Genomic DNA, 12,825 nt, shown 5'->3' with positions numbered 1-12,825 from the left:
CTACTATTTCCCCTGGACTTCACAGCTTGCATAATCTCCGTACTCAAATACACTTTATTTACTAGGGCATTGCAAAAATAACGCTTCGGAGTAGAAATTTCTTACCACATTGATCAGAAATTCAAATATCACTTAAAGTTTAAAAATATACACCATGTATATATGCATATTAATTCTAAGTGGTAAACAGACTTTAAGTAAAAATAAACAAATAAACATGCGGAATCAGAAATAGCAGTACAGCAGTTTATTTTTGCACTTAATTTACACAAGAACGTCACTACATGATGTCAGTGTGCAACTGTCCCATTTTTGCATCTCTCCTCTTTAAATACACATGCTGAAGGACAAGATAAGACTAAATGCAGTCTACTTTTTCTTCAACTGGATGACTGTGTAGAGAATTATAAACCATGAAACTAAACTGAGTAAATGTTGGAAGTTTGTTGCAAGCAGCACCTTGAGCCGAACAAAAAAAAAAAAAAAGAGAGAGAGAGAGAGATAGTTAAGGGTTACAGGAGGCATATATTCAGAAACAATAAAGATAACATTAAAAAGGATAACATTTGCCTAGACATTGCTGTGACATGTTGCATTACATATGTTGCATGCTTCTATGTAATATATAATATGATATATAAATATATATAATACATACATATATATATGATCCCTTATATATATATCCGTTCATGTCTTCATAGTAGAGAGTGATTAATAATCATGGAAGAAGAGGAGGGTAAGATAATACAGCCTTCAAAGAATGATTTACTTTACATGTATAAGTGTTTGCCTGCATGTATGTGTGTGTATATCTATATCTATAGATAGATATAGATATCTATAGATAGATATAGATATAGATATAGATATCTATCCTATGTTTGCCTAGTGTCAAGGTCAGAAAAAGGCAGACAGTCTGGAACTGGAGTACCAATGGTTGTAAGCCACCTTGTGCATTCTAGGAAGCTAGCATGTATGGGTCCTATGCAAGAACAATGCTAACTTTTGAGTCATTTTTTTTCAGGCCTTACCTCATCCTTTTGAACATCAACTAGCTGATCCCTCCCATACGCTCCACTGCTACTATTTTACTCTTTCAATCTCTTTCTTTGAAAAATATTATCCAAATTTGTTTTCCCTAGCTACTAGAACATTGTCTTATCTACAATCCTTCCCATTCCATTGCTTCCTTAACCCCTGCTTGCTCACTCCAATAAAAAGTGAGAAGAGCTATCTGTCGATGTGCCTTCTGTGTGAGTTTAGTTTGTTCGTACCTGCAGGGGGAGAGGTCTTTCTGTCATGACTTTATTAAAAGTAGTCAATTTTTAATTCATATAGTTAGGTGATTAGAATCTTCCCACCCCACTAAATGTAAATGTAAGGCTTCTATGGCTTATCTGCTGAGAGAGAATAATTAAACTGCCTTATTTCATACATAAAGCATCCCACATAACTTTCTTTGACTTTTATGTCTTCGAACTTAAAAAGGAATTAGGAAATCTTCAAACAAGCTCTTCAAATACAAAAGTGTGGGAAGTAAAAGATCAAAGAAGAGCAGCCAGCAGTCTAGCCTAATAAGCTGTATTGATCAGTAAGCTCTACATATTCTCCATCTGAAAGTTCAGCGATGAGACGCAGCAGTGGTTGACCTTAAGTGCTTTGCAGCCATGCCTGGCTCATAAGGAAAGCAAACAGAAAAGAAGACGTGCCACAAGCACGACCAGGTTCATCGTGCTGGTTGGTCTGGCTTGCTCACTAGCAAGAGTTTTTGTTCTTCAGAGTCCCAGGAAGATCAAAATGACTGGAGTGTTTTAATGAATGAGAAAGAAGTAAAGGAGATTAATTTATCCTCACCATTTCTAATCAGTAGAAGCATTTGACTAAATTAGCCTATCAGCATCCCCTTTTATATAGACTGCAGTATATTATATGCTCAGATAGATACAAGTATGGTTTTTTTTTTTTGTTTTTTTTGAGACAGGGTTTTCTGTGTAGCCTTGGCCATCTTGAACTCACTTTGGAGACCAGGCTGGCCTGGAACTCACAGCAATCCACCTACCTCTGCCTCCCTGAGTGCTGACATTACAGGCATGTACCATCAAGACTGGTGAAGTGTGTATCTTTTATAATCACTTGTAAATTCACTCAAATAAAAATATAGATTCAACGTACCATAATCTCCTCTCACATTGGCACATATAACAGCTCCAAAGAATTTCGGAAAATATTTCTGAATTCTTGAAATCACTTTTTGGCACGCCATGGCTGGGTCGTCTCCTCCTCTCATATATTCTACAGCCTGGTAGCTAATTTAAGCAGAACTGACAGCTTAATATCAGAGAACAGAATAGACACTAACTTCACATTAGGCTAGGTTGACTTCAGAAAATCCGAAACGACCATATTGTCACATTTAGCATAATTCCTATGAATGAACACGTCAGTAATTCCTGTCACAGCCTTAATACCAAGGCAAGCAAACCCTGCCACAATGTCATCTGTTCATCTCACCCACCATTGATTTCAGATGAGCACTGTAATTTTTGGCTTTGGCTCAATAACTGTCACTTTAGTAATAACAGCCGGAAGTCACAAATAGAGGGTGTATTTGCATGAGGGAGCGCTATGACCGCAGGAGGAAACACTGCAAGTGTTCAGCACATACAGCTGTTCTTAGTGACTGTCCACAACGACTACATGTTCTGCTTTTCCCAGTCACTTTACTATGGCCTTGCATCAATTATGTAAACAGATCATAAGCAGTTTCTTCTTTTTTATAAGATAATGATGACTCAAGTCAATGATCGCAAGCTAACTGGTAAAACATACAAAGTTAAAACAAAGCAAAACAAAAAACGTTGCTCACAGTTCTATGAAAACCTCATGAATTGGGAAAACACACAACAAAACCCATCGCTGTCCTGATGTTACATGCCTCTTTGAAGGACCTCTAAATTTTACAAAGGTAAGAAGTCCCACCTTGGCAGAAAGCGTAGGAGTATGTCACCATCCCCAGTGGCTGCAGCTGCCCCAGCCGTGTCATCAGCATAGGCCCCGGCTCCAGGTATTGGTGAATCTCCTACTCGACTTTGGGAATAGACAACATAAAAATTTAGGGTAAGAAACCAAATGTGAGCTAATCATGTTATGAATGGTTTCAAACTTAGGGCCTATTCCCACATAGCCACTGGCTACTGTGCTAAGGAAATTCTTCCTAGCATGCATTTTTGCTTTTCTTTTGGATTAAGGTTTTCAAACAGCAATATTAATACATGAGTCTGTTTTCAGATAGATTTTCAGTGTAACAAAACTGAATTCTTAGAAACACGTTAAAATATTGCTTTCCCAATAGTTGGACAGATGTTGGCTTACAGAAAATAAATTATAATTAAAGCTGGAGGGATAAGCTCTAGACATTTGCTGTACTACAGCACTATACTACATTTAATAATAATAATGTACTTTATATATAAAACCTGCTAATAGCAAAGATTTTTAAAAAGCATGTGAGACAATGCACAAGTTAGACAGCTTGGTTTAACTTTGTCACATATGTTCATATATACAAAAATATGCTGTACTCCATAAATAGACATGTTTCTTTACCAATTACGTTTTTAAGCAAAAAAAAAACTTGTCACCAGTTCACCATAAGACATCACATAGATTTGCAGCAACTGTTCTACTATTACACTTTTCTCAATTTCTGGAGCACCTGAACCGTTCTGACTATTTCCTTACACTGCTTCCTAGGCAATGGGCCAAACTTTTACCAGTCTCCCCTTTTAATAAACCTACTTAATGCCTTTCTTCTACTTAAAAACAAGGCAGCAACAACAACAAAAACAAAACGACAACTCTTCTAGCTTACCCCTGAAAACTGGCTTGGGTTCTGCCAGTTACTCTGGGGTACTATTCTGTACACAGGGAGAGCGCACATGCCAATACACACATACATATGCACACATGAGCACCACCTCCACTCCAGCTTTTCTTCCAGCCACTAGAAGCTGTTAACTTGACTTATGTACTACTTGCAAACACTTGTTCCATTGGCTGTATTGGTGCACATCCTCATTCAGTCCCCAGCTACTTTATCACTTAACTGGACTGACTAACTCACGTCACACAGATTAACCCCTGACATCCCTGAACTCTGATGCACCTGGCTGGGATGCTTGTTGTGGCCAGTAACATACGGTAACAGGCTTTCTTTCATGTTTATCTGAGAAGTTAGTATTTTGTTTTATATATGGCATCCTGCACAAGCACTAGAATATAGTGCTTTACATTTGATACATATTTGAGAGATCTGTTCTTGGGGAAACACTAACCCAGGTATTTTGAAGTTTATACCATTTGTAGATGTGCCAGCAGCAGTATGTCCCATCCTATGGATTACAACCATGCCTAGAGATAAAAACAAAAAAACACAAAACAAGAAAACCAATGTAAGTGCCCGACACTTTCCTTAAGTATAGTCAAATAATGTATCAGCTGATGACTGCTGCTGTGTAGTAAGGCAGGTTGTGTTCCCTCACATTTGTAACTACATAAAGTGATGGATTTAGGAGAGGGCCAAGGGCAGGTGGGACGGTTATTAGGGGCAATGCCCAAATTAGTGAGATTAATACTAGAGACCTCAGAGAACTAGACATGCCACCTATGAACCAGAAAAAGGGACGCCAACAGATGATGAATCCACCATTGTCTGTGTCTTGGATTTTTCCACATCTATAATTTTGAGAAATACATTTCTGTTGTTTATAAGTCATCCAGTCTATGGTACTGGGCTTTTACATACTGACTCCATTAAAAAAATAAAGTGTGTTCTTTTACTAACTACAGGTAGAAGAAAAGGAAAAATTAAAAATATTGAAAACTGTATCAATGATATTATGCCATAAATGTTAATGACCTGCTTTCATATTATTATTGGACAAAAATATCTCATATTCATATTCTTCAAATATACCAGTTACTTTCACTACCTTTTCAAAGATAATTCCCAATAAAACCACTCATTTTGATTAACAGAAATTGTCAATATTATAGCTTAGAAAAATTATAACAGTTCATTTTATATAAGAAAACCCATAAAATAACCAAAATGTTAAATATTAATGATTTGATAATCTACATTTTAATAGTCACTGGATATTTAGTGTCTTGTATAAGTAATTACAAAACTGTATATAAATGTTAAGACAAAATTATATATATATATATATATATATATACATATATATTTATATACTACAAAAATGAATTTATATGTTTTTAAAATGTATTATATATGGATATATATGCATGTACATATAGTGAAAAAGATACACATACCAAGGGGTATTTACTTGGCAGTTAAAATAATGAAAATTATCTAACTTCTGGTACATGAGTAAAAATCAATATGAACTTTGGAACATCATTAACTAAAATAATTAATAAAGTGGCAAAAAAAGTGACCTACCAATAGTATCATGACCACGGACACCCGCTTCTTTGTAGGAAATATTTCTCTTCTCTAAGAAACCAGCCGGTTTGTAGGGTCCACAGTATTTTGAAGGATCTGGGATAACTTCCTGTAAATGAGATTAAAGTTTTTTGGTTAAAAGGGGTGTTTTAGAGACAGACAAATAATTATGGATGATTGCTAATCATTAGAAGAAACCAGAAAGACATCAGTAACTCAGAGCTCAAAGTTAGTTTAATCTTAGGTGAAAATTGATGATTCCCAAAATCAGATACTGTGGATTAGAACAAGATGTGCAAAGAACAAGACGTGGAATTCCATCTTTACACACATTGTCCTCAGCAGAAAGGCAGATAGAAAGGTTGTTTGTTTGTTTTACATTATATATTAATCTCAAAGGAAAAGTACCCAGCCTGAACTTTACGTCAGAATATGGTTCCCAGATGACAAATTCTGAGATTTCAAGTAAAATTTGTTTTAAAAGAATGCTTATTTTTAATCTCTGTTTATAAAGTGTCCAACTTTGACACAGAGACATGACATTGTCAGCTACTGCATTTTTCAGACCATAAGACACACCTCTTTCCCCCAAAAGTGGGGGGGAAATTAGGGTGCACCTTATGGTCCGAATGCTGCTTTTACTATTTTTCTTGTTTTACTGCTCTAAAAACTGCTGGGTCCATCTTATGGCCAAGTGTGTCTGATAGTCCGAAAAATATGGTACAACATTCACACTTGAGAACTGCTCTCAAGTTATAACAAAAAACAAAACAACACCGTACAAAATGTCACATTTTAAATAATTTCATGAGTTTGTGATGGATGCTACTCATCTTCAGCTTTGTTGTGCCTGCAACCATGAACAGGATCCCTCTGGCTGCAGCCACTCTAAGTAGCAGCCTAAGATTCTGCTAAATATTAAAAGTACAGAAATATACCAATAAATTTATGTTGTTTGAATAGACTAGAATTAAGACAATAACTGTTTTTTTCTTTTCTTTCCTTCCTTCCTTCTTTACTTCATTTCTTTCTTTCTTTCTTTCTTTTTTCCAAGACAGGGTTTCTCTGTGTAGCTCTGGCTGTCCTGGAACTCGCTCTGTAGACTGGGCTGGCCCTGAATCAAAACTCCTCTTACTGCTGCCTCCCTAATGTTGGGATAAAAGGCACAGCAAGGCCAAGACAAGAACTTAATACAGTTTGAGCACCCCTTCGCTGAAACGTTTTAGAGTAGAAGTGTTTTGAAATTTTTTCAGATTTTGGAATCTGTGTATGTTCCTAATAAGATACCTTGCAGAAGCACCCACGTCTAAGGACAAAATTCGCCTATGTTTTACGTCTATCTATGTAATCACTCTCAAGATAACCCATACAGGCTTTTAGTTGCATGAAGTAGTGTGGCCTTTCGCACGTTGACTTGTGGCATCATGTTAGTGCGGAAACATTTGAACTTGAGATTTTTAGTTTAGAGATGCTCCTTCTGTGCATGCCTCATAAGACTGTGTACAAGGTTTAGACTCAGCTGTTTGACAAATAACTTATTTTCTGAACTGAATCCGGAGAACCTTGGTAATTAGGATTTAAGGAACAGAGAGATTAGGGACTAAGATATTCCATGGAAGGAATCTGTGTGGCAGAATAAAATTAATATGCTAAAGTTCCTACTAAAGAAAGTTGATCTCACTAGTAACAAACCAGAAACCTAATTCTTTACGTGTTCTAGTCAAACTATAGTCAAAATACGAGATATGCACGGATGCCATTTAAGAAATTTTTTCAGACTGTGGATTTTGTTCCAAGAAAATACAAGTAAAGCAATGTTAATGGTGCCTGCCAGCTCCATTCTTCACAGCAAACCTTGAATTTAAAATTATTGCCAGAGAGCAAGAATCATTAACCTCGTGGGAGTGACATATGGAACATGGGCACACCCCGAGAGTCATCTTATATCACTGGCTCTATCAAGTCGCCAGGAAACCAACCAACAGAGGCCAAAGAGGGCCAAGGGAGCACTTAGCATTTTCAAGAAATTTACAGAATACGACATTTAAAGATGTTTTTATTATTTTAAAGATTCACTGACAATAAGACAGGTTAATCCCTGGCAATACCCAGCCTACCTCAAAGAAGATGATGAGCATCAAAGAATCTCCTTATGGAGATGGCTTCAAACAATGGCAAACAAGCAACTGGGCAAAATGTCCTCATTTCAGCCACTGATAGAATTCTGCCTAAAAATGGGCCAGCTTGGATGCAGGCAAAGTCGGTGGCCAAACTCTGCCAAGATAGGGTAAACAAGTCCTCAATAGTTCCTGCCTCACAAATATGTCTGTCATATATATGAGCTCAAAGGCTGAAGATGATGCGCCAAAGTTATAGAGAGTTTTGGGTGACCGTCCAAGCAGCAAACTGTCTCTCAGTTTTTTCACTTTGGGAGCTGCTAACTAACCTGCACTTACTGTTTATTCAGGTTATTAATTTTATTTCTTCTCAAGTACCTGAAGGGGTTGAAGACCTGATAGTTTAGTTTTACAATTAACCTTGGTTGTTTAGGAGTTAAGATGCTTTTAGGTCTAGATAGATGGTTTTAAGTTGACAGAGATGAGATATGATAGATATTGATTTACATTCAGAATTTTAGACTCACCAAGATTGGAATGATATTTTCTTCAAAGTTGCCAAATGCAAATAGCCAAAACATTATGAATGTAACAGTTACATAATTCCTGATTGTTTCATGGCTCTGCTTTCTGTATGTAGTTTATTATATATGTGTGTAATAATATAAATGCATACATAAAAAAGAATTAAAATTTAAAAAAGAAAAAAAAAAAGAAATTTACTTTGTTAAGTTGATTTATATACATACCCTCCAATAATTTGGCTGGCAATTCTGAGTAAGCCAATCCGTATGAAGAGCTTTGGAGATACCGGTAGATAAATCCTCGTTGGTGAACCCCATACTTTCGGCAAAATTGGTGGCTAGAGATGAAAGGGAAAAGTCTAAGCACATGCATTGTTTCCTAAGCAGAATATGTGTACTAGAGGCACTCAGGGTCAGCCAGTGCTCACGTGGAGAATGGAAAGACATCCTAGGAAGGTGGTGCACAAGGGCTTTCAAAGGAATTTTTGGTCATTTCTGGATTTTCAGCTTCCCTCTGTCCTTCCTATGACTGATTTTTTAGAGACTTTCCGGTTGTTTATACATTTTCTTTACTTCCACCATCTTTCTCTTCTACTTTGAGGAATTCCAGCCTTTCACAGCACACACATCTCATCGACACAGAATTCTACTGCTTTAATTAGAGTGGCAAGAACCAAATAGGAAAACGGATTCTAAACATCAAATGTCATACTTTTTTAGAGAGCCTACAATTCTATTTCAAGCCTATTGAGGTGCTACAAAAATAGATCATTAATAAATCTTTTTTTAATCATAGGTTGCTTTATGACCTTCCGCAATGGAACTTGCAAAGGACTCAAAAGACACTGCCATAGCAATCTCCCTGTGGTACTACTGCCCCACATAAGCAGTGGCCTCTGTGTCTTGTTATCTGCAGAAATGCAAAGCAGGAAGGAAACTGATGTGAACCCCACTTCAACAGCAGCAATCACTCATCAACAGGAAATAGCATATTGCTTTGTCTTAAAAGCAAAGCAAGCTCTAGAAGTAATTTATCCACTTAAACATATACAAAATATAACAGGTTTTGAACGTAGGTCTCCTTTGCTCTCTACTTCACACTAGGTTCTAGTTTTATTTTATTTTAATTTTATAGTGAAAATAGACAAAAAGACTAGAGCAAAATTTCAGTATAGTTTTAATAATACCTGACTCCCCTACTAAAAGCGTGTGCGTTGTATGCTCCATGACTCTCCGTGCCACTCCAATTGCGTTTTTAATTCTTACAAGGCCTCCTACTGCTCCCGCGTCCATAGCAGTGCTATAAGGCAACAATGCAGGAAGATTTACGATGGCATTTTCCATTGGTACTTGAACAGAAAAATTGCATTTCTCCAAGCAGTAATATGTAGAAAGGCTAAACCCTACCTCAGCGCAGAAGTCAAAACAACCCGTAAAGTTCATGGATTCCCAGAGACAAAATTTAAGAACAAAAAGTCAATTTAGTATATATCTCAACATGTTATTTTAAACTTGGCTTTTAAAGGAGGCCTTCAGGCTTAGGTCACAGAAACCACAGCATTTGCAGATGGCAGGTAAATTATTGGGCCAGAGGTACAGTTCTCTATCCTGGGGTTCTCACGGGCCAAAGCTACTTAGTCACTTACTTTCCTGTGATATTGGAGTATTGAGATTATGTTTTGGTTTTGTTGTTTGTTTACTCTTTGTGTTTGGAAGCGACAAGCACCATAAACATGGGGCTCTGACCCATGGCCCACTCTTGCGTTCTTCCATCTTGCTCCGAATGTAAGCCAACCTGACACCAAAGCGCAATGACAAACAAGTCCTGAGGAACATTCTTACCCATCCATGATCATGGCATCCAGGGTGGTCTCCCCAAGTTCATTGGGACTTCCTCCAAAGCCTACAGTGCCGTCGCACTGCTCTTTCTCACACATAGTACAGCCGTTCTCCACTGCATCCAGGGCAGAACCTCCAGACACTAACGTCTGCCATGCTGTTAAATTCCAATAACACGTAATTATAGTCATATGTCTTCTCATGAGAAGCGCAACAAGCAAAGAACAGGTTGAGATGCCTTATTTTTTTTTTTTTTTAACCAGTGAAATTTTAACAAGCTATTTTATCAAATGGGACAAAAGTGCTATAAGGAAATTAGAATGACTGAGACAAAATTATATGACTAATTACTATAAAGAGTTCAAAGATGTTTGCTCATAGTGGAAAGTGAGTATTTGGAAAACGTATCGGTAACTACTCCTTCTGTGTAACAAATGTCATCTTTTTTTTTTTTTTTTTTTATGGGTGAAATAATTTTTATTCCAGTTATCTTCTCATAGTAGATCATTTACTACCAGAGCAATGACATTAATGTCCTTTTTTATGTAAATTTTTGTATTAATTTATTCATATTACATCTCGATTGTTAGCCCTTCCCCTGTTTCCTCCCATTCTTCCCTCCCTCCCATTTCTCCCCTTCTCCCCTCCCCTATGTCTGTGACTGAGGGAGACCTCCTCTCCCTATATATGCTCTCAGAATATCAAGTCTCTTCTTAGTAACTAGCTATCCTTCCTCTGAGTGCCACCAGGTCTCCCCATCCAGGGGACATGGTCAGAAAAGGGGCACCAGAGTTCGTGTGAGAGTCAGATCTCACTCTCCACTCAACGGTGGAAACTATCCTGTTCGTCGGCTAGGTCTTGGTAGGGGTTCAAAGCTTACTGCCTATATTCTCCTTGGCTGGTGCCTTAGTTTGAGGAGGACCCCAGGATCCAGATCTGCCTGTCATAAAGTTCTTCTTGTAGGTTTCCAGGACCCTGTGGGTCCTACTATTTCCTCTTTCTTCCATGCTACTCTTGCCTAAAGTCTCAATCGGATATCCTCTCCTCTGACCCACTTTCTTGGTAAGTAAAGATTTTCATGGTACGTATCCCTAAGATTTGACAAATGTCATCTTTAAAGGGGATAGCTGAAACTATTTGGAGAGAGTTGAAAGTACTTTCAATGACAGCCTTAAAATTTCGTCATTACTTTTGTTTTGTGAGAATAGGGTCTTGCTAATCCATGTATAGCCTAGGCATGTCTAGAAGGCTGGGTCTTCCTACCACAAATTCCTGAAATTACAGGCATGTGTCACTCATTGGATTACTAAAATATGCATAACTCGTACTTTCATTGGTAACTCTTACCACGGCACAACTGATCACATATTACAAAAGCAATCGACTTCATATGGTCCAATTAATCTCATCCTCATGCAGCTTTTGAGGTGTTTAATAATTCTGGTTTCCAAAAGAAACTGATAGATGTGTAGTAATCCATTCAAGGCCATACAGTGTATTTCAGAGGTTGCCCGGTTTCAAAAACAGACAGATTTTCCTGCACTGAATGCTGGAGACAACTGTGTCCATAGACATTTACTGTACCGGGGTTGGGGCTACAGGGTACAGCCCTTAGGAACGCTAACAATAATTTTAATTCATAAGTGACAAGGACAGGGTGGCGAGCATGGATCAAAAATAAGTGTGTCTATAGGAAATTTAATTGTTTCCTAAACTGAATTCCAGAAGTGTAGTGTGGGGTGACAAGAGTATGTGTCACAAGAGTAAGGCAGATAAGACTGAAGGAGTAAAGCAGAAAGCCCTTGTGCCAGAGGTCAGGGTCAGTCTAAAATGCCGGAGTGGTAGGGAGAACGAAGAGAGGGCCGAATGCAAAAGAAACTATGCAGGAAGAAGACCGGAAAGAGACCAGCCTTCAGCATCTGGCGCACTCCAGGATCCTGTAACCTTAGGGGCCCTGGCAGCTTCCTGCATAGAGGAGCTTGCACAGCGCAGCCTCCCACCCCGGGTTGCCGCTCCGCACCTGCTCTGGTGGCATTCTTAAAAGGCCAAGTGTTGATGACCAGGGGCAGAGGGCTGAAGCCGCGCACTAGGGCTATGTTCAGCAGGAGCGGCAGGAGAAGCCAAGGCGGCGCACTCCACTTCCGCGCCATAGCAGAGGCGCCCAGCCGAGCAGTGCGAGAAAAGTCCCGGCTAGCTATGCGCCCAGCGGACCGGCGCGAGAAAGGTCTCGACTAGCTCAGACTCCCTGAACTCGTGACTCTCTTTGGTCTCATCCCGGACTCCTTTAACTCTCGCGAGATGTGAGGCCCTTGGAGGAGTCTTTTTTTTTTTTTTTTTTTTTTTTTTTTTTTTTCCTTCTTTCTTTTCTAATTTGTTGCTGTGGTTCTGTAATGGTGCGCAATGTCGAGCTCTTTTTACGTTGTTTTTGCTTTGCATATACATATATACTTTCAGTACCTTTACTGCTTAGCCTGTTTGTTATTATTATTTTTTTACGAACTATAGAAATGATCCCTGAAAGTATAGTCTTTAGCCTGTTTTTTAAAGGAAGATTGACCTTTTTGAAAATGAAAATGTAATTATGCAACCCTGAGTTGCACAACACTAGAAACCTCAGATACCTGATAGATATTATTTGGATTTGACATCTTTGCTTGTTTACGTGTTTAAGTTTAATTTAAAGGGAACAAGTCGGCCAGACTTAAAATGTACCCCGAGATTCCTTTAAATTTTTAAATGATAACTGAATATAAGAGAAGCACTCTTGCTTAGGACCAAGTTCGTTTGAGGTATTTTTGACACATATTTTTACATCATTTCTTTACCACAGCTTTTTGTAGGACGTCCTTTAGTCACAAAATCCCTGAGC

General features: G+C 38.2%; 1 protein-coding gene across 1 annotated transcript; it reads right to left on the bottom strand.

Moving 5' to 3' along the window:
- Window positions 1–232: 232 nt before the first annotated feature.
- On the bottom strand, window positions 233–12,166 carry Aga (aspartylglucosaminidase). The gene is made up of 9 exons (XM_051169617.1): window positions 11,977–12,166; window positions 9,960–10,113; window positions 9,305–9,417; window positions 8,343–8,455; window positions 5,474–5,585; window positions 4,338–4,413; window positions 2,983–3,090; window positions 2,176–2,309; window positions 233–459 (listed from the first exon to the last, which is right to left on the bottom strand). Exons 1-9 carry the CDS (start codon window positions 12,104–12,106, stop codon window positions 359–361), a joined length of 1,041 nt encoding a protein of 346 aa, XP_051025574.1. The 5' UTR covers window positions 12,107–12,166; the 3' UTR covers window positions 233–358.
- Between the last annotated feature and the right edge of the window lie 659 nt (window positions 12,167–12,825).

Source organism: Acomys russatus, chromosome 27, assembly GCF_903995435.1.
Source record: "Acomys russatus chromosome 27, mAcoRus1.1, whole genome shotgun sequence".
NCBI lineage: Eukaryota > Metazoa > Chordata > Mammalia > Rodentia > Muridae > Acomys > Acomys russatus.
The sequence above is the reverse complement of the archived record's forward strand: the minus strand, read 5'-3'. Positions and strand labels throughout refer to the sequence as shown.

What these genes read in the sequence shown, in the direction of transcription:
- Aga (XM_051169617.1), bottom strand. Translation starts at nt 12,106, where the DNA reads ATGGCGCGGAAGTGGAGTGCGCCGCCTTGGCTTCTCCTGCCGCTCCTG. An exon ending in TAAGAATGCCACCAGAGCAG is followed by an intron (nt 10,114 to 11,976) that starts GTGCGGAGCGGC and finishes GGAATTTAACAG; the next exon opens with CATGGCAGACGTTAGTGTCT. An exon ending in ATAAACTTCAAAATACCTGG is followed by an intron (nt 3,091 to 4,337) that starts GTTAGTGTTTCC and finishes CTATTCCCAAAG; the next exon opens with TCGAGTAGGAGATTCACCAA.